The sequence below is a fragment of the Pogoniulus pusillus genome, chromosome 13 (assembly GCF_015220805.1).
Source record: "Pogoniulus pusillus isolate bPogPus1 chromosome 13, bPogPus1.pri, whole genome shotgun sequence".
Taxonomy (NCBI): domain Eukaryota; kingdom Metazoa; phylum Chordata; class Aves; order Piciformes; family Lybiidae; genus Pogoniulus; species Pogoniulus pusillus.
The window spans coordinates 15614315-15636063 of NC_087276.1; the positions used below are offsets into that span (position 1 = coordinate 15614315).

At 46.5% G+C, this 21749-nt stretch overlaps 2 protein-coding genes across 4 annotated transcripts in view; one reads left to right on the top strand and one right to left on the bottom strand.

Annotated features, from left to right (window-relative positions):
- Window positions 1-21749, top strand: part of SNRNP25 (small nuclear ribonucleoprotein U11/U12 subunit 25) — a 147944-nt gene that overhangs the window by 108540 nt on the left and 17655 nt on the right. The window lies entirely within an intron of this gene.
- NPRL3 (NPR3 like, GATOR1 complex subunit) overlaps window positions 1-21749 on the bottom strand; it is a 48847-nt gene that overhangs the window by 24680 nt on the left and 2418 nt on the right. For all 3 annotated transcript variants that reach the window (XM_064153086.1, XM_064153087.1, XM_064153085.1), the window contains exons 3-6: window positions 14174-14303; window positions 9270-9344; window positions 5628-5781; window positions 4794-4875 (exon numbers count right to left, since the gene is read on the bottom strand). In XM_064153086.1, coding sequence (XP_064009156.1) covers window positions 4794-4875; window positions 5628-5781; window positions 9270-9344; window positions 14174-14303 — 441 coding nt within the window. The remainder of the gene's footprint in view (window positions 1-4793; window positions 4876-5627; window positions 5782-9269; window positions 9345-14173; window positions 14304-21749) is intronic.

A 21749-nucleotide genomic window follows, 5' to 3' on the forward strand; every position in this document is an offset into this window, starting at 1 on the left:
CTTCTATCAGTTAACTGGCAGTCAGAGACCTGCCTAAGGCATTTCCTTTAGCCCACAGAATTCAGGAGTTACTGGGATAAATCAGTTCCATTCCCCATCCTCTAACTGGCTATTAAACCCTCAGAAAGAAATCCAGTTTATGCCAGCAAAACCTAGCTTCAACACTCATTTTTTTTTTACATCTCTGGTAACAGCTGATGAGTAATACTCAGAGATACTTGGTGAGGAATTAGGATACTGAGATGGGTATAGAATCATAGAATGGCTTGAGTTGGAAGGGACCTTAAAGATCCAACGCCCCCTGCCACGGGCAGGGATGCCTCCTGCTTGACCAGGTTGCTCAGTCTCATCCAGCCTGCTATTAAAAACTTCAGGGATGAAGTGTCCACAGCTTCTCTGGACAGCCTCTTCCAGTGTCTCAACATCCTCACAGTAAAGAATGTCTTCCTAATGTCCAATCTAAATCTTCCCTCTCTAGCTTCAAACCATTATCCCTCATCCTGTCACTCCCGGCCCTTGTCAGAAGTCCCTCCTTAGCTCTCATGCAGCCCCTTCAGCTACTGGAAGGCTGCTCTAAGCTCTCTCTGGAGCCTTCTCTTCTCCAGGCTGAGCAGCCCCAACTCTCCCAGCCTGTCCTCACAGCAGAGATTCTCCAGCCTCTGATCATCTTCATGGCCTCCCCTGGACCCTGTCCACCACATCCATATCCTTCTTGTGCTGGGGGTTCCAGAGCTGGTGAGGTCTCACTAGAGCAGAGCACCACAGTCTAAAATAGAGGGAGGAAGAAGTAAACGCGGAAAAGCCCTTTCAGGTTTCTCCATAGCAAGCCCTATGAGATGTCTCATGGGAAGAAGCAAAGCCCACAGGAACAGAAAGAATCACAGAAACAAGTTAAGCCATGGACCTCTTTATCAGATGGTGCTGTGACTGTTAAATATTTACTCTGGCTGGCAGGACCGGGCACTAATTCTGGGAAATGAGATCAGCTGAAAGCTATGGAACATACAGAAACCACCTCTGGAGCTGCAGGAAGCTGGGGAGCAGTTTGGGGAATGTCACTGCTCTTCTGCTCTGCCCTGAACAGCAACAAAAGCTGCCCAGAACCCCACAGAACTGCAGCCTTCTATTTGCTATCTACAGACAGACCAAAGACAGTCTCACCTCCCACTGCACAAAGTGCTGCCTTCTGACACACACACCCCTCATGTTATGTCCATCCTCATCCTATCAAGAATGACTGCTCTCCAGTTTGGTGGAGGTGAGTCTGTACCTTGGGAGTTTGGGTGATTTTGCTGGAAGCTGTGACTTCTTAGAGCCCTGTAATTATTTCACATTTCCTTGTAAAGGACACACTGACCACCATCTGGTCAGACACCTCTCGCTGTTAGAGTTTACAGTACAGTCACATGAACCACAGCTAAACTGAAGACCCCAGGGAGAACTCAGAGCAGCTTTTCAGTACTCCAGTGGGGCTACAAGAGAGCTAGGGCAGGACTTTTGACTAGGGTTGAGAGCGGAAGGATAAGGGACGATGGCTTTGAGCTGGGAGAGAGGAGATTGAGAGTGGAGATGAGGAAGAAATTCTTTGCAGTAAGGGTGGGGAGAGACTGGAACAGGCTGCTCAGGGAGGCTGTGGATGCCCCTTCCATGGAGGTGTTGAAGGCCAGGTTGGATGAGGCCTTGAGTAATCTGGGCTAGTGGGAGGTGTCCCTTCCAACCACTTCTCCCTGAGGTCCTGAGACAGGCTAGATCTAACCTAGATCGAGTCAGTTCAAATCTCACTATGCTAAAGATGCCTAAAGGCTCTTTGTGTATTAAAGAGAAGATACAAACAATTGAATCCTCCCTGAAAACTTCCCCCACCCCATCTTCACTCTTACTCCAATATAAAGCTAAGAGAAGGCTACTAAAAGCAGCCAGGCCATCAGCAAGTCAAGCTAACACCTCTTCTGCAGCTGCAGACTGCAGTGAAAGTGATCTTAATTCCCTAAATTGAACACAGGCTTAGAAGAGACACCCACTGTCCCACTGGGAGATCTGTCAGTGCTGGAGATACTAGCAACTGGACCTTCTTGGTGCTAAGGTCATTGTTTTTTGTTCCACACCAATGCTGAATTTGGGGGCAAGATAAATGAAGACTCTCAAAACAATTTTATGAAATATTCCAGTTGTATCCATCAAAATAACAAAAAAAAGATCTCAGGAGCCCTAACCTGGGGTTTGATAAGAGTCTGTGACTCTGGAAGCAGCAGTGATGCAGCCAAGATGACCTGGCTGTCACCTCCTGCCCCACGAAACTCAGCTGCTTCATTCAAAATGCAAGGGACAGCTTGGAAGATAGGAGGATTCTCACACTCCCGGTTTTGTACAAACCAAAGTGCCAAGGAGACGAGTTTGGTCTTGCCTGAAATACCTCAGCACCACCTACAGGACACTAAGGGCTAGACAGCACTTCTGGAGCCACCCTGGGAAGACAAGAGGCCTTCCACGGGGACTGCAGGAATAGGCAGACACCAGGAAAGGCTGAACGGAGAGCTGGGTTCCCATCTGCAATTCAAAGCGCTCTCTCTCCATCTTCCTATGCTGCTCCTCTTCGCCCCAGGCTGTGCCAGAGATCTCTGCCAGGCTGAAGCAGCAGGCTATCTGGGCACACAGATGAAGACGCACTGTCCTCAGCACTCTCTGCTCCTCTAAAAGAAACAGAACAGATCTTCCCAGCTTTCTTCTTAGGTAATTTTTACTCCTCCACATTCCATATGCTCCAAAGCCTTGAAATGTGGTGCCCCAAACTGGATCCTAGAATAGCTCAGATTGGAAGGGACCTCAGAGATCATCTACTCCAACCTCCCCACCATGGGCAGGGACACCTCTCAACTACACTCAGCTGCTCAAGGCTCATCCAGGCTGGCCTTGAACACCCCCAGAAAGGAGGCAGACTCAATGTCCTCGGGCAGCCTATTCCATTGTCTCACTACCCTCATACTGAAGAACTTCTTCCTAAGCTCCAGTCTAACCCTGCTCTGCCTCACCTTCAAACCACTCCCCATCATCCTGTCTCCAGACACACTCAGCACAAGTCTCTCTGCAGCCTTCCTGTACGATCCTTTCAGCTACTGGAAGGTAGCTCTAATGTCCCACTGGAGCCTTCACCAGGCTGCACACCCCCAGCTCCCTCAGCCTGTCCTCACAAGAGAGGTGCTCCAGCCTCTGGATCATCTTTGTGGCCTTCTCTGGACTCACTCCACCAGCTCTGTCTCTCTTCTGCTGAGGACACCATTTCTTCTGTCTAACCAGACAACAACTGTATGTCTCTGCCTGCATGCCAAGGAGCTGCAGCTCCTCTCCCCTCATCTGCCTGCAGCTCTACTAAGCATATTTCCAGTTTTCTAGGAAGAAGCATCAATGGAAGAATGCTGCAGAACACCACCAGGCCCCCTGGGCAGCCAGCAGCACTGTTAACTGCTCCTCAAACAGAGCTTTCCAGCCACCTGCACAGCCTTTGACATTTTTACCAACACCTTCTTGCATGTGCTTAGGACAGCACCATGCAGAAGTGCCCAAAGGGAACTTGCACCACTCCTCCCTCAATGGCAATGCCTACATGAGAGAGACACTGCCTGGCTTTACACCTGGGGGTCTGTATTTAGGCTGCTCCTCCTGTCATGGAAGAGCCCTATTTGCACACTCCCATCATGGCTAAATGCCACAAGATGTCACTGTGTCACTAAAATGCCTGGAAACGAGACCAGGGGTTTCCCAGTCACAAAAACATAGCCCTAGAGGACAGGAAAAAAGGTGCAGTTTAGTATCAGAATTACAAGGTACAGAAAAATGCCTCACATTAAACTTTAATACAAGTTGTGTGTGCCCAGTATTGGACAAGAGGCACCATGCCCTCCAAACGAGCTGAAATTCTCAGCTCTTGAACATAACAAAGAAGAGTTTATGAGAAGTTTTCTAATGTGCTTTTCAACCATTACATTACTTAGTGTCTTTCAGTGCCTCATCTCACAGGGCTCTGCAATTATCCCTTTGTACAGGGGAAACCGCAGCCCAGGGAGGCTAAAGGGTTCGTCTGATCTCATCCCATGTGCTCTGCAGCCAGCCAAGGAACTCCAGAGTGATTCTCCCTCACAAACACTCTCAGCAAGAGATACACCAAGTTTTCTCCCCACCAAAACCTTCTGTGCTGCTTGCACACACCCTGAACAGAGGTGTCTGCTGGTGACGAGCTGTCAGAGCAGACTGCTGCCAGCTCCTGCTGAAATTCCACACTAACTCCACATTCCTTTGAAATCCTTGCCAGATCTTCGGATGGAATCAAGAAACAGCACGTTGCACTTTCCATTCTGCTGAAATTCTCACCACCTAATCCAAATTCCCTGCCCAGACATGAACAGTGTAACCAAATGAAGCCAGGGCAGTATCTGGCTTGCCATCAGCACTCTTCTCTTGGCTGCAGCATTTCTGCAGAGAACTGATAGTCATGCTAAGGCATTTCTCAGTTCAACAATTCCCTCTGTGCTAAGGAAGAAAAGAGCAGCTCTGAAAGCTGTGGCAGCCATCAGCACCATTTCAGAACAGAACATATCCAAAGGCAGACCAAGATAATGATTAGGGAAGAAATTCCACAAACATTTCACCTGACAGCTGCCTTTTGCATTGCTCCACCTGCTCTCAACCCCAAATCCCTGTCAGCCAACAGCAAGAAGTGGATAATGCCCTAAGGAACACAGTCAAGAGGTTTCAGCAAGAAGCAGCATACTATGAGCTAAGAATAAATCCTCACTTACCTGTCATAGGTCTCTTTGAGATCTCTGGCCAGTTTGCACTTGGGCAGGATGTGGTGAAAAGGTGACTGTGGCCCTTCTGTGGCTATAAAAAATTTCAACACAAGAAAGCAAACAACTGATTGCAAAGCAAAGAGAATTCCCTCTTCCTCAACTAGGTATCAACCAGTATCTTAGACACAGAATCTGCACCTTTTAAATCTACAACTATCTTTCAGAGCTTTTACAGTTACCTCCTAAAATAATACCAGTGAATCATTGCCAACTTCTCCTGCAACTCAACCCAGTTAAGCACACATCACTGTGAATCTGACACATGATTATTTGAACTCTTCTGGGGTTTATCCATTTTAGTTTTAATTTTCTTTGCTTGCAGCAAGATGATGCATCACTGTCAGATACTATTCAGCTTAAGCAGCCCATGTTATTATAGCAAGTGTATAAAAACACTCTGTAACCATTTGCTAGCCATGGCAACACCATGCAAGAGAGAAATTTCCATGCAAGAGGCTTGGTGACTCAGCACACAGCACCAAAGCAGAGGAAACCTGCTCCAGGACGGATGAAGCAGGCTACCTTCTCAGCCTGGCAGGTGCAGATCCAAATGTGATGGTTCAGTGATCATACCCACCTGACTAGCAAGGAAAGTAAACAACCTACTTCACTTCCAAAGCTGACATCTCTGCGCAGAGGCAGGGATTTGGGATAAGGCAAACCGCAGCCAAAAGCTGTCAGAATGCTAAACTTGTTTGCGCTTGATCCAAGCCACAAAGGAAGGAAAAGAGCACAAGAAGAGCTCCTGGACAAAGCTCTTCCTGCAGAAAGCTTAGCACTCACTCTCTGACATGGCAGACACCTCATCTTGGATAGCCAAGATCAGCTTGGCCTCTCTGGTCAGGTACTGGCAGCGGCGCTCCTCGTGCTGCAGGACAATGGCTATCCTGCGGGACAGGTTGTGCAAGCAGTTGATCACCGAGGGGTCTGCATTGGCCTGCAGGCAACAGAGGAGAGAAACAGGTCAGTGTTTGGCCATAGTCACATCTATGGAACTGCAGTGGGGAATTAGTAAGCAAAATCACAAAATCATAGAAACATTCATGTTGGAAAAGCCCTTCAGGATCTCCAAGTCCAATGGATAGATAACTCTACACGGTGCACCCTAAACCATATCCCCAGGCACCACATCCAGATGATTTTTAAACATGTCTGGGAATAATTCTCTTCAGTAGATACTGAAAGTCAGCCTCTCTGGCAAGTGGATAAAGAAAGGGATTCTCATTTGTGGCAACAAAGATGAAGCTTAGTGATGCCCAAAGATAAAGAGAGGATTCAGGGATCTCTAACCTTGTCCATGTACATCATCTGAACACAGAACATAGATTCCCATTCTCCCATCTGGTTTATTTTTTCCAGTTGTTAATCACAGAATTGTTTGGGTGTGAAAAGCCCTCTAAGAGCATCCAGCTCAACCATCAACCCACTACCACCATGGCCATTAAACCATGTCCCAAAGTGCCATGGCCACACATTTCACCTCCAGCAATGGTGTCTCCACCACCTCACTCTTTAAGTGAAGAAGTATCTCCCAGTATCCAACCTATACCTCCCCTGACACAATTTCAGGCCATTTCCTGAAATTCAGGGAAGTCCTACATGGGTTGAACATCTCAACAACCAAATTCCCCTAAATCTGTGTGCTGTAGGGAACCAAACAGCCATATGCAGGCAGCTCCCTGGCCTTGGGTTATGGGCTGGCTGCAGGCAAAGCACCCGAAGATGGATGTGACTTTCACATATTCAACCACAAAACAGATCTAATGCTCGAGCCTTCCTCAGGCTAAATATAATTCCATGGTAACAAAGGATTTTGGGGGAAAAGCCTTTCTGATGGGCCTTCTGCTAGCAAAGAGAACTAAAGAACTAAATTTCAGCCAGTGAGAAAGGTGTGTCAAGCTGAGATTGTTAAGCCTGGAGAGCAGAGGGCTCCACTGAGACCTAAGAGTAGCTTCCAGTACTTGAAGAGAGATACAGAGGAGCTGTTTCCAAGGCCTGCAGGGATAGGACAAGTGACAATGGTTTGAAATTAAAGAAGGGGAGATTTAGACTGGGTGTTAGGAACAAGTTCTGCACCACGAGGGTGCTGGAACACTGCAGTAGGTTGCCCAGGGAGGCAGCTGAGACCCAATTCTTGAAGATATTCAAGGTCAGGGAGGATGTCCCTGCTCACTGCAGTGGGGTTGCACTAGATGACATTTGGAGGTCCCTTCCAACCCAAACACTTCTATGACTCAAGGTCCAGATTCAGATCACTGGGAATACAAAGAGAGCAGTGCCTTTAACACAGCCCAGCCACTCCATGCTGCTGTCCTCATGTTTGTCTCACATACTGACAGGACAGTGGCTAGCTAAGAATTACCAGCACATGATCAACATCTGAATCCCAGACCAAAGTGAATTTGGATTTATGCTCCCAACATGCACAAATATGGCTTGCTCTGACACTGCATTTGTGTGGCTCCCAGAATGAAAGTGCTGGAAATATCTATCATGCAAGCACAGCTGACAAGGGAGGGGAGGTGGAGGGGATGGACCTCAGTGGCTTCAGGCTAAGCAGCTGCTTCATGTTTGTTAAGATATTTAAAGGAATTCAGAGTTCCAGCTAGTGATAACTTGGCAAAGAAAGGAGCAAACCATGAGTCAGCACTTCTGCATTCCACTGCTCTTGCTGAGTCACGACACGTTGGTTACCCTGAAGCTTCAGCACAGCAGGATCACTGCTGATTATAGCACTTGGGACCGTGCCTGCTGTGTCTGCCCGCTGCAGATCAGATGGGCTCTCATCTTTATCTCAAAATGCCTCCACCCACCCCCTGCAGTGCTCTACACCATGTAGAGGAAAAAAAAAAGTTAAAAAGTTCACTTGCTTCTTGCACAGCACTTTACAGAAAGCTGACAGCTCTCTGTGAGCTACGGGAGTCTCGTGGGCAAATATGATTTAGTGCACACAATTACATCACTTGCATCACACTGCCAAAAAGTAAAGAAAGCAAACTTTCCTAGAACCCATAGATATTAGTTTCCAGAAAAATGTGGGCTAGATACAGCCTGCATTGCCCTTCTCCAAGATCTTGCAGTGCTGTGAATGAAAGAGCACTGGTTTCAACACTTGCCTCCATGTGAACCAATATGCATGAAGGTTTGTGTTTGCATGTGCATCTACACACTTACTTACACTAAAACAAGACAATTCCATGTCCAAGTGGAGGCTAGTGTCAAGTAGGACTTGGAGGAACTGGTGGATGAGAAGCACTTGCAGCCCAGAAAGACATAAAGATGACAGGCTGCATCAAAAGAAGTGTGGCCAGAAGGGTGAGGGAGGGGATCCTCTCCCCCTATTCCACTCTGGTAAGACCCCACCTGGAGTCCCACGTCCAGTTCTGGAGCCCCTGTTACAAGAAAGATCTGGACATGCTGGAACAAGTCCAGAGAAGGGCCAAGAGGATAATGAGAGGGCTGGAGCTGCTCTCCTCTATGAGGGCAGACTGAGAGATTTGGAGCTGTTCAGTCTGGAGAAGGCTCCAAGAAGACCTTATTGTGGCCTTCCAGTATCTGAAGAGGCCTACAGAAAAGCTGGTGAGGGACTTTTTAGGATGTCAGGTAGTGATAGAACCAGGGGGAATGGAGCAAAACTAGAAGTGGGTAGATTCAGACTGGATGTTAGGAAGAGGTTCTTCACCATGGGGGAGCTGAGACACTGGAACAAGTTGCCCAGGGTAGTACTGGAAGCCTCATCCCTGGAGGTCTTTAAGGCCAGGCAGGTTTCTGAATGACTCTGTCCTGAGCAAGCTTACGTTGACCAAGGACACAGTGATGCCCTGACCCTTAAGGCTGTCCAGAATGAGCCACTGCCTGGTCTGCCTACTGGAACGGAAGTGACCATCAGTGCCCAAGCTGCAGGGAGTCTCCAGGGCTCAGCATTGTGCTAGCAGAGATCTGGTCCTGTCCCGGGGAGTAGAGCAACCACGGACAGAGAGCAGCACCTGACATGCAGGACAGGCAGAGCTAGGCTGTCTTCTACACAACTCAGCTGGACATGGCTCAGCTGCAGGGTGTAGAGAGATGACAGCAACTCACAGCTCACCAGCAACAGCAGACGAGAAACAGAGGATGTGCAGGTGCGGTCAGATCTGTTTTGCAAAGTGCTTTCCCATGTGCCTTTACACTTGGGGTATTTCAACCCAAACTCTCTACAAAACCTCCTGCAGAGAACAGCTGCACTTGTTCCCCACCAAGCTGCTGAACTTCCCTGCCTGATAGTGTCATGCTCTACGCTGTTTGGGTTTATGGTTTCCAGTTAAAATGCCCCAGGGAAATCAGGCCCTGAATGTGAGACAGGAGATCAATGGAATGTGAGCCTACTGTATTGTCTTATACACCTGAAGAGCTTCCCACTGTAGATGGAATGAAGACAGTCCTTACCCTTAGTGCAAACACCACATTGAAGAGAATCATTGTAGGCATCTCTCTCTTTGGGGAGGGATCAGTTTTGGATACCTGAAAAACACAAAATCCCATTAGACAGTGTCAAGTAGTCTAGTACCAAAGAGGGGGAAGACAAAAAAAAAAAGCAAAAGGAAGGCCTATGATGTTATTTTCACATCATTCAAGTGTCACAGCTGCTAACACTGCCTTTGCTAAGTTGTGAAGACAAACCAAAGCACCTTCTTGGCCTTGGCAATCAGCACCTGGTAAAGACAGCAGACTCCTCAAGTGTATTTGCTACTGCACTCCAGCACCACTAAGAACCTGAGGTTTGAATCCCTAAGCACAACTGCCATAGATCTTAACTAAAGAAAACTCCATGGATTTCTCACCCCAGGCCACAGCTTTTCCTTCCTCAAATCCCTATCTGAATTGCATCATTTGACAAACTGTTGCTTTTATCACCAATGAATAGGCTCTACAACTCCAGTACTGAAATAAAAGGTTTGATTCTGCCTTCCTGCGGGATTTCAAACACATTCTCCAGCTTCCTGGATGCCTTCTGCAGCAGAAAGCTTCAGCCTTAATAAAGGAGCAGTCTTTCTGGTGGGAAGGAAGCGTGGCAGCCCAGAGGAGCAAGTTGGATTTGCACAGCGAAGAACTACCAGCACTGACTCGAGTGAGTGTCACCACAAGATGGAGCACAAAATCCAGAGGACATTCCTGCCACCTCCCTGCTGAACACCCACCCAATAGCAGGGGAAAACAGCTACAACCTGCCCGGCCAAACACTCAGCATTTGAGCTCTACTCAACATATGCTTGTGCATTAGGAACAATTTCTGGCCCAGAAGTGTTGTGAAGCCCTGGACCAAGCTGACCAGGGCAGTGGCAGAACCTCCATCCCTAGAGAGGTTTCAAAGCCATGCAGATGTGTTGCTGAGGGACATGGTTTGGTGGTGACCTGGCAATGGTAGGGTAATGGTTTGACTCGATCTTAAAGATCTTTCTTCCAACCAAAACGATTCCATGAGTCTTAATGTGGTGTTTGAGACAGGCCAATCACAGAGAAACTGGCAAAAGCAGGATTGCATCCACCCCTCCTGACAGGTCCTAAGCAGCAGCAGTGAACTCCAAAACTGAAGGGCTTCACTCAGTAGTCTTAAAAATTAGTGAACTGATAGAAGAGTTCCAGGTATTTAATTTAGTCTAAAGTGTAAGTGAAGCTCTATCAAAAAGGCAGTGATGGAAGGGTGGTAAAGCCAATTCCTTGTGTTCATGTGTTCTGGAGTGTCAGGTTCCAGGATGTCTTGTGAACTTCACTAAAGACTCAATAGCACTTTGGAGTGTGGGGGATATCCTGGGCCTTCATTAAAACCAAGAAACTATCACCATTAACATGGACACAAAGCTGCTGGAGTGAATCCAGAGAAAGGCCACAAAGATGATCCAAGGATTGGAACACCTCTGCTATGAGGACAGGTTTAGGGAGCTGGGGTTGTTCAGCCTAGAGAGCAGAAGAATCCAGGGAGACCTTAGAACTGCTTCCCAGTGCAGATCCTGCAGGAAGGCTGAAGAGGACTTTTCCTGAGAGTGTCTGGATACAAGACAAGGGGAAATATTTTGAAGCTGAGAGAAAGCAGGGTTAGACTGAAGCTGAGGAATAAGTTCTTCAGCAGGAGGGTGGTGAGACTCTGGAATAGGCTGCCCAGTGAGGCTGTGGATGCCTCCTCCCTAAGGGTGTTCAGAGCCAAGTTCGATGAGGCCTTGAGCAGCCAAGTCTAGTTGCCCATGACAGGGAGGTTGGAGTAGATGATCTCCGAGGTCCTTTCCAACATAACTCACTCTAGGGTTCTATGTCCAGAAAAAAGAAAAGAAAAAACCAGATGACTGAGCTAGAAAGGAAAACGCTGAAGGAATAAGAATTCAGAATACTGCTACACAAAAAGTGATCTGGCCCCCAGGATTAAATACTCCTGCTCTTGGAACTCCTGAATCTCATGTCAGTAAGAATTTGCTGAGCTTTCCTGTGCATTAATTTGCTGTGGTATGAACTGTGAAGAAACCCAAACCAAAGACTGTCAGGTTAGTCTGGGCATTGCCTGTGCTCCATGGAAAGGGAGCTCCATTCAGCTTCCTCCTAATGGCAGAAGGGTCCCAGATTTAGACTCAAAGGAACTACCAGAGATGGCTGCCACACCTAGAAGGTTCTGGACACTAGAAAGTGCCTACAGAGGTGATAAGCCACACCCAAAAAGAGGATCCTAGAAGAAGTAACAAAGAAGTGCTTACAGTACTTTAGAACTTTGCTTCCTCAGGTGCAGATTGAAGAGACATTTTGTGCAATTAGGGTAAAAGTGACTGCAAAGTGAAGAGAATTTATAGTAAGTGGTGAAAAAGAGAAAAGGGCATTTTCAACCTCATTTACACCACATCTAGGAAGCTGTGCCTTATGGCTGAGATACTGTGAGAGAACAGATTGCCACCAACCAGCAGGGCTCTGAGGGCACCAAAAGGTCTTAATGGTGTCCCAGGTGTCCTGCACACACACTCTAGCCCATGGTGCAGGAGTTCCATTTAAACTTAGCCCTGGAGCTCTATTTTAAGTCCAACCTAAGGCTTGGAGGTGTGCATGTCTCCAGCCTTGTCTCCTGGATGGACCACACTGTTGCAGGTAGCTTGGTCTCCTGGATGGACCCTTTGCTCTTCCAGCCCTGCCTCTGGTGCCATCTCCTTTGCTCCTGGCTGGGCTCCCTGTACCTGGTTCATCACTTGCCTTGCCTAGAGCTGCTGATGCAAACTTTGAGGATGCTTGAATTCTGCCTTCCAAAACAGCTCCGGCATTTGAGGGCTGAGTTTTGGGGAGCTGCCATCACATTTGCTGCAGACTCACAGCAGAGTTCTGAAAGTGGAACACAAGCATCTTTTGGCACTTAAGGCCAGCTCCTCACTTGGACTGAAGCAGTCTGGTCCTCTAAATATCAGGGAGAAGTTGCCAACAGTCTGTTTGCACCTCTAATTATAGCTAGAAAGGCCAGAATTGGCAAGCAGATATTTTTTCCCCCAAAAAAATGGACGATTTCGTAAATGTAATGAAAAAGGAGACCAAAGTGGTTCAGTGACAAAGATCAGCCCTCAATCCAGAAACTACCAAAGCTCAGCTCATTCTGACGGTCCACCAGGAAGAAGAAATGGGACATGGAGTATTTCACACACAGATGCATGTAAATTCTTTCCTAGATGTCAACAGGACCTTTTCCACAGTCCAAGTGCCAACTGCTTTCATTCCAAGCAGCTAAACCCCAGACCATGGAACAAGGTCTCACTGCCATCAGCAGCCTGACTTTGTCCACAAGAAAACTGTAGACCTTTCAGCATCCAACCTGTTTCAGCTGAGCCTTGTGAATCACTTTCAGCACCAGTAATAGTTAAAAGCCAAACAAGGCTGACGCAGCTCCTAGCATCTGTGAAGGGTTTGGGTGGGTTTTTTTTAACTGCCACACTAATTAGAAATGCTAAAAATCCAAACTGAAGTAACTAACTTAGTGAAAAATGGCTTTTTCAGATAGACTGCTTAGTATCATTCCCCTTCCCCACACTGTTTATCTGCAGCAGAATCATAGATCCATAATATAGGTTAGGTTGGAAGGGACCTCAAAATCATCCAGTTCCACCCCTCTTCCACGGGCAGGGACACTTCCCACTAGCTCAGGTTGCTCAAGGTCTCATCCAGCCTGGCCTTGAACACCTCCAGGGAGGGAGCATCCACAACCTTCTGGGAAACCTGCTACAGTGTCTCCCCACCTTCACTGCAAAGAATTTCTTCCTAATCCCCAGTCTCAGCCTTGTCTCTTTCAGCTCAAAGCCGTTGCTCCTCACCCTGTCTCTAAAAGCCCCTGTAAAAAGCCCATCTTCATCTTTCCTGTAGGCCTGCTTCAGGTACTGGAAGCAGGAAGGATTTTCTGTGAATCACTGACACAGCTCCCTCAATTTGCCACTCACTGTGTTTATCTGGAAATAAGGAAAAGAAAGCTTTGAGCATCAAGAAGAAAAACTGTAGAATAGCTCAGGTTGGAAGTGACTTCAGAGATCATCTACTCCAACCTCCCCACCATGGGCAGGGACACCTCTCAACTACACTCAGCTGCTCAAGGCTCATCCAGGCTGGCCTTGAACACCCCCAGAAAGGAGGCAGACACAGTGTCCTTGGGCAGCCTATTCCATTGTCTCACTACCCTCATACTGAAGAACTTTTTCCTAAGCTCCAGTCTAACCCTGCTCTGCCTCACCTTCAAACCACTCCCCATCATCCTGTCTCCAGACACACTCAGCACAAGTCTCTCTGCAGCCTTCCTGTAGGATCCCTTCAGCTACTGGAAGGTAGCTCCACCAGCTCTGTCTCTCTTCTGCTGAGGACACCATTTCTTCTGTCTAACCAGACAACAACTGTATGTCTCTGCCTGCATGCCAAGGAGCTGCAGCTCCTCTCCCCTCATCTGCCTGCAGCTCTACTAAGCATATTTCCAGTTTTCTAGGAAGAAGCATCAATGGAAGAATACTGCAGAACACCACCAGGCCCCCCGGGCAGCCAGCAGCACTGTTAACTGCTCCTCAAACAGAGCTTTCCAGCCACCTGCACAGCCTTTGACATTTTTACCAACACCTTCTTACATGTGCTTAGGACAGCACCATGCAGAAGTGCCCAAAGGGAACTTGCACCACTCCTCCCTCAATGGCAATGCCTACATGAGAGAGACACTGCCTGGCTTTACACCTGGGGGTCTGTATTTAGGCTGTTCCCCCTGTCATGGCTCAGAAGGTACCCTGTGAGTTCTAATTTTGCTAGCCAAGGCTGACAGTTTGTAAAGCAGGCAGGTCCGCAGGAGGCCCTCGGAGTGTTACCTGCCCCAGGGCATGCTGCAGCAGGGTGGGGTGGCCAACGAAGCGAACGTTGTCAATCTTCAGCTCGAACTTCTTCCCACACATATCTGACTTGGTTGCCAAAATTGTTGCCAGGATGACATCGGAAAACCTTGAAGAGCAGAAAGAGGAGTTATCAGAGTCTCCCAAAAGCAAGTCCCCAGAGTATTCCTCCAAATCAAACCAGCTTTAACTCATAAGTTTTTGAAGTATTATGAATCGTGTTGAAATTGCTGTACCTGGAGTAGCACCAATTATGGGAAATTAAGAACCCCTTAATTACATCTCTCAGATCATCACAATTACCAACCAGGAAGCGGTCAAGACAAAGACTGCAGGGTCATGCTTTATTTAATTACATGCTCAGCAAAATACATTGGAAAGATTAGATGCAGTTTGCTCAAATATAAAACCAGCTTGAGTTAGCCATTGCCTGGATTTAGCTGCAGGTTAATGAACTTACTAAGCGACTCCACATGGACACAGTCTGTCACTCAAGCACAACAGAGACCTTTAAGCCACCCGGAATGGCAGAGAGGAAGGCAAGAAAGAGCTGATTCAATCAGAAGAAACAACCAACACTTCTCCTTCCTCTCCCATATCTCACCAGTAAGACTCAAATCTACTCACTTAACAGATCCAAGCCTGTGGTCACCAGAGCAGCAGCACCTCTGGAGCAGCCTTGGCCTCACCAGGGCTTTCTCACTTGACAAACCAAACCAAGGCAAATTCCTGACAGAGTAGACCCTTCCCAAGGCTGACCATGTTGTTACTGGATTGCTCTGCACCAGTGGTGGGAAGAAGGCAGCTGTGAGTATCTACAAGGAGCCTGCCCTGTAAATGCCAACTACTGCTGCACAAAGGGGTAAGGATCCAGTGTGACTGGGAAGGAATTCTGCAACTGCTCTTTCCCACAGCCCTCCAACATCAGTCTGGTCACTACAAACACTTGTTTCCCTCTGTGGGATCTCAATTAGCTGCTGCAGGGAACTTGCTGTCCTAAAACTGGAGCAGTGCAAGTTTTGGTGTCAGCAAGTTCTTTCCTCATCTGCTTTCTCAGGAGCTCCCATTTAACCAAATGAACTTCAAAACAGTTTCTGATGGGACTGCTTTTTTAAGAATGAAAATGTTTACTTCATTTTCTTTATTTACACTTGGGGATGTGTGTCACTTCAGCTCAGCTCCCCTCCACCAGGCAGGTATCCCAGATAACCCAGTATCACTCAGAGCCCAGGGCAGACATGGGTGTGTGCTGCACCCACCTTATCTCTCAGCCACAAGCAAGCCCTCAATGCCCACAGAGGGCATTTCTGCTCTTGCCTCATCCTGACTTAGGGAGTGCTACAGAAAATAAGACAAATGCTCACAGCCATCTCCATATGACCCACAGGCACTTTTTTAATTAGCCTTACATATTCTGAAGATAAAAGGTCAGCACGAGGCCTTTACGAGCTGTCAGAGCCTCTGGTGTTTGTCTAAGCAGGTCATTCTGAACAGAGCACACTCATGGAAGGAGCAGCTGTGTACAAACTTCTGAATCCTTGGCAGCTAAGGACAAGCAGAGAGATGGGGAGAGTATATGGACACTCCTGAGGCCACCAAGCCCACAGTCTTCTGCCACCACACTGTGCTGTGTGGCACAAGATGTGGAGTTCATGAAAAAAGGGCCAAGTGTCCTCAGACAGGACCTGGTGTGAAAGTCTCTGGAGATCACATTTGAAGCTGAGTGAAAGGTCAGCATGGCAGCAGTGAGCTTTCCCACTCTTTTGGCCCTGTTCTGCCATGTTGGTTAACAGGTTCCTGATGGAGCACAGGATACCTTGGGAACTGGAAATCTGACCTTTATGATGACTTGCACCACTGTTAAGATCTGACTTTTACAAGCAATTAGCCCAACAGATCTTTTAACAGATAAATGTGGTGCTGAGGGTGTCCAGCTGTTCCCCAGGACAGCTCCTGTCTGCCCTGCCCTCTACATGGTTCTGTGGGAAACAGAAGTTTAAAAGGCTGAGTTTGTAGAGTCCTCAGTATCTTCTCACTAGCAGAGACTTCTCTTTCTGCAACTGCAGCCAAATGACACACTCAGGACAGACAAACCTGTCACAGGCTACAGGGGTGCTACCTGATGGGTACAGACAGCTGGTATCACCATAAGATCTCCCCAGAGTGACCTGGACTCCAGCTCCACTCTCCTCCTCTGATAGCCTAGAGAATTATTTGGTTTACTGGTCTGGGGAGGGGGAGGGAGAAGAGCTGCCCACTGTGCCACTTCTGGCCCTCAGGATGCTAGGAAGGTTGAGGGAGAGCAGGTACGTTGCTCCCATCATTTCAATTCATCATCATACCTTAGGAAATAACATTTTTACTTGAAACATTTTAATATTGATTTTCAATCTCTAGGGTCTATTATGACTATCTAAAAATACTGACTAATGAGAGCCACAGTTTGTTAGAGGCAGATTAGGTTCCACGGTTAGGCAGTAACAGTCTCTTCTTTTACAGGATTAGTCTGGGAACTGTGATTTCCAGAGGGAAGCAAACATCTCCTCTACTAAGGAACTCAGCAGGCAGAAACTAAATACAATACCTAAAAGCTCTTATTTGCCCCAAATATCTCATCAGTCTTATCAGAAGCTCAATGGAGCAGCAGCAGCAGTATGGCACAAACCATACCAGTGCAGATGGGCTGCTGTCAGCAGCATGTCCTCTGGAAACCAGCTGAAACCACAACTGATGTAGCAAAATGAAAAGGAAGGGGAAAGAATCCCAAACACAAATTCATTTATATGCCACGGGAATTCAAATTAAGGCTTTTATATGCAGCTCTTCTTTGAAGTAGTTTAGAATGGGAGCATCTTTGTGATAAGCAGGGACTAGTTTAATACTTTCAGGATCCTGGGGACAGATCAGCACTTCTCCCATCACACTTTCCAAAAAGGAGTATGATGCAGTCATCCAGTTCAGCTTAGTGGGGCACCAGGCACAAGCAAGCAGTACAGCTGCTCCAAGTCAGGTCTCTGAAGAGCTTTCCATAACCACTGGAGGACTGAAGAGTTTACTCACTGACCACCTAACTCATCAAAATGCAGTCTGGTTTAGGGCTCCTCGTTGGAATAACTACAATACCAAGACCAGCCTTGCTGCATTCTGGGAGGGTCACAACTTTTCTCAACTCCTTTGTCCCAGATTTGTGCCAGTAGCACCCCCATTCTGGATACCCTACAGAAATGTTAGTAAGACCTTTATAACTATCCTGGCAGAAACTTTCAGCAAGACCTTTCCTGCAAACATTGTGATTTAGCATGTAATTATCTCATCATTCAGTGTAAAACAGAAACTGGAAACAAAGCACAATTAAAAGGCTGGTGAGAGAAGAAAGCCATTCTAGACAAAGGTGATTGTTTAGAATGTTTGCTCTTACCCTGAAACCAATTGCTCATCAGTTAGAGGACATTGGTCTCTGAAATGGGAACATGGCATAAACACAAAACAAAACACAACAGGAGAAAATAAACGAGGCAAGTAGACAAAATACAAAGAAAAAAAAGAAAGGAAAAAAATACAATATTAAAACCCAGGATGAACTGTTCAGGGTTAAACTTCTGTAAAGGAAACAAAACTGTTGAGAAGAGTCAAAAGTTAATGGCGGGTGTCAAAAGTTAATGGTAGGTGAATTCACTGCAGGCTCAAAACAGTGCTCCCTGGCTGCTGCAAGGTGTTCCCACACAGGCTGCACTTAGAACTGTAGTTGCACAGAAAGTCTTAACCCATACTTACCTTCAGAGAGAACAGAAGAGGCTGCAATCTGCTTTCAAGCAGGTTCTAAACTTGAGTTTCTTTTCTAGACTATTCCTAGTGTACTCCTCAAAGGAACCTCCTGTGCAGCCTCAATTGTCCCCACAGCTCTTTCACAATTGCTTCTGGTGCTTCCATACCCACAAGACTTAGGAAAAGAGGATGCCAAACATTCACTGCTCCATGCACAGCCAGGATTCTGTCGAGGGCCTTGCACATGGAGCTGCTGCTGCACCCCTTCCCCAGGATCTAAAGAACACACTTACAGGATAAGCACAAAGTCATTCTCATCCCTGTCTGCCCCAGGCAAAAAGAAGAAACTTAGGAGAAGCAGGCTGAAAAAGTTTTAAAAGCAAAGAACCTGAAAACTTTCTTTACAACAGGTAAAGGAAAGCTCTGATAACAGCTTTATTCACTTTTATGTCAGAGAAACAAACCCAGGTTTTCATCTTAACTGTCGACTGCTTTTTGTTCCCCAAATAACAAGGCCGGGGGGGGGTAACGGGGAAAAGGACTTGTTTCCTGAAACAAATTCCTTAACTATACTGAGCAACTATTCTGATCCAAGATTTATTCTGTCCATGTTAGACAGGGGAGACAAAATGAAAACCTCCAACAATTATTTAATCCAAAAGACAGCAGACTTCTACCACTCAGGTTATAAAGGGAACCTAGAGCAATCCCAAATGGCAAACAACACAAAGGAGGTGATAGGCCAGGAAAGGTGGCTCAGGGGATGGAGGGATGAATGGAAAAGCTCACAAAAAGGAAGCCTTTCAGTGCAAACATGAGAAGGAACACCAGAGGCCAGTGAAAGAGGGACAGAGGATACAGAAATGCTATCACAGAACTACTGTTTGTTAGAAAGGGACATTCATGGCCTTGTTTGTCACTAACTTGGGGGGGGGGGGGTGTAACAGGAGCAGTTGGCCAATTAATGACATCAGTGCTGTAAAACTTGATGAAATCTTTCACTTAGTGATGCCACTAAAAAATGCAATGCCTGTTGTCACAAATGTTACTACAAATGCAACTTTAGGAGAACGTTTGCTTAATGACTAGACCAGCACCAGAAAAACTACAAAATCCTTTCAAACCAATTTAACAAAACATTGTCTTCAAAGGAGTCATTGCCTCACATTTTTTTCCAGGAGAGAAAACCCAAAACAAACAGAAACCAAACAATTCCAGCCTGGCAGGCATTTCCATAAGCTGTGAGGTGTGTGTGTTACTGGTAAAGCACTCAACACTGAAGGATGTTTCTGAGGAGAGCAAACGTGAAAGGCTAAGAGAAGCTTACAAAAGAGAATCACTTGATAGGCAATTTGTTTTGACAGTGACAGATTCTTCTGAATACCTTTTTGCTGCCATAAACACACACCAACAACTTCTTCTGCATGACTTGGTTTGAAAAGAAAGAAAAAAATCTATACTCCTAGGACCCAAACACACAACTTCACTGGGGAGGAATTAATAGAGGCAAATACACACCAGTGGCCCAGAGGCAGGATTGTCATGAATAGCTGCAATTGTCCCTGAAAGCCAAAGAGCAACCAACGACCAGAAATTGGAGTCTGAAGACTAAAATAGATCCAAATATCCATCCAAACATGCTCCATGGAAATGGGAGAGTTAAGGCACCTTGACTGATGTAATTCTGCCCTTTCTGAGGCCATAATACATGCACCTCAACTGCTCCAAAAGAGCTTAGAAAAGTGGATGTCTTCGCATAGCTTGGGGAAAAAAACAACAGTGAACCTTATCCAGGATGCAACTGGTGCTAGGTTGCTAATAATTGAAGATCCAGTATAATAAAGCACAAAGCCAACTCTCTACTGCAGCAACAAGATAATCTGAAATAACCATTGCTACTGAACAGGAACACATGGGAAAGCATGTGCTGGACCCCAGGATTGGCCTCTAGCAGAGCCAACACTTTGGGAGCAACATAAACATTTTTCTTCTTCTTTTACCCTTAATGTATCAGGCAGCTACATACACATTCACAGGAGAGAGACTTCCTGCTGGCAGACCTGTGTCGTTTCATCTCACTTGATACAAGGCTTACAAACACTGACTTCAGGAAGAGTCAGGGCAAGCTCTGCTGCACTCGTTTGTATTGCTTACACAAACCCGCACAAGTGTTAAGTTCTTTCTTCTGAAGATCGTCACTGCAGAGGGGGATTTCTGCCTTAATGTTCTTCTGTTCAGCACTTCAGAACTTAGCTGAGAAATCAGAAATTCTCTTAAACACTAAAAGCTTAATTACAAATACATGATTAGGAGATCAAGCCCTGACTTTCAAACCCAGCGTTCAGGCCACCACTATGACGACAGAACCTAAATCCTTTGGTTCATGTAGGTTACACACCAGCACATCAAACATACCTAACACCAGCTTCAGGAAGACACCAACAGTTTTCTCATCTGACCAGTTTGAAAGGACAGCAGCTTTTCCTACATGACCAGTAGTCATGTCTCACACTAATTCAGTACCATGGGCAACACCCAGAGAAAGCATGAAATGCTCTGCCCACCCTGCCCAAATGGCAGAGGCAACAGGAATCAGTTTCGGGCAGAAGCTGCTACCATTCCAGAACCATCTTCATCTATGTAGGGAAATAGCAGAGCCAGGCTCTGGAACAGCAACCAGCAAAATCCCTGAGGTAAGCAGTGGATGTGTGCACTGAGTCTTCCTCATGTGCTGCCATACACAGTGCAGCCTGAAACACCTTCACCAATCTTACAGACCCAAGGCTTGCTCCTGCAGGAGGTGTTCCTCTGCTACACATGGCAGAAGGCGGCACCTGAAGGTTTCAGAGACACCAGAAGAGGCAACAGACAAATGACTTGAAGCAAAATGTGTTTTCATGAGATCCCAGTCCTAGGGAAAACACAGAAACTGATCTAGTCTGTTGCCATGGGCGACTTTAAGTGCAGCTAACCCATTCTCAGGCATAGAGTTAACACAACCTTACATTTTGCAAGGCTGGGATCTAAATTTCCTTTGTAGGGGCAACTGCTGAGCACTTTTTTATCCGAGAGAAGAACAGCAACTCCCCCATTTTATTAACATTGAAGATTAAAGCACACATCACAGAAAAAAAGATCTGCAACTAAACTATGGGCCAACAAGGAAAAAAAAAAGAAAGAAAAAGGCTTTTTCTTTCCCAGATTTGTCTCCTATCTGATAGTGACAAATTTAGAAGCCTGCAGCAGATTTCAGATTTCCCCCACACAGACTAATTAGAGGATCCATCCCTATGCACTGCCCCTTTTCATTGCATTTGTTACTCGCCAAGTTCCTGTAACTGCAAAAAACATCTCCGAGTCTCGAGTTTCCTTTTTATCTCCTATTTCACCCCACAGACACAAAGGCAGCTAGATCTGGAGGAATAAAATTTAGTCACTCATTAGTGCACAGATACAAGAAGTACATGAGCTAGGGAAGAATCTCAGGTGACTGAAGAATGTATCTGGTTAGAGGGAGGCAGGTAAAGGAAAGTGGGATTTTGCCAAAGGATTAATGCTTCTAGTTTTGAAAGAGTGGTGTTGTCTTTCTAACAACCACAAAATACCTGACCTGTACCTTGCCTAGAACTCAACACATTTAGCATTCTCTCACACACAGAATCACAGAACTGTCAAGGCTGAAAGGGACCTCAAGGATCATCGAGTTCCAACCCCCCGCCATGGGCAGGGACACCTCACACTACATCAGGTTGCCCAAAGCCATATCCAGCCTGAACTTAAAAACATTCAG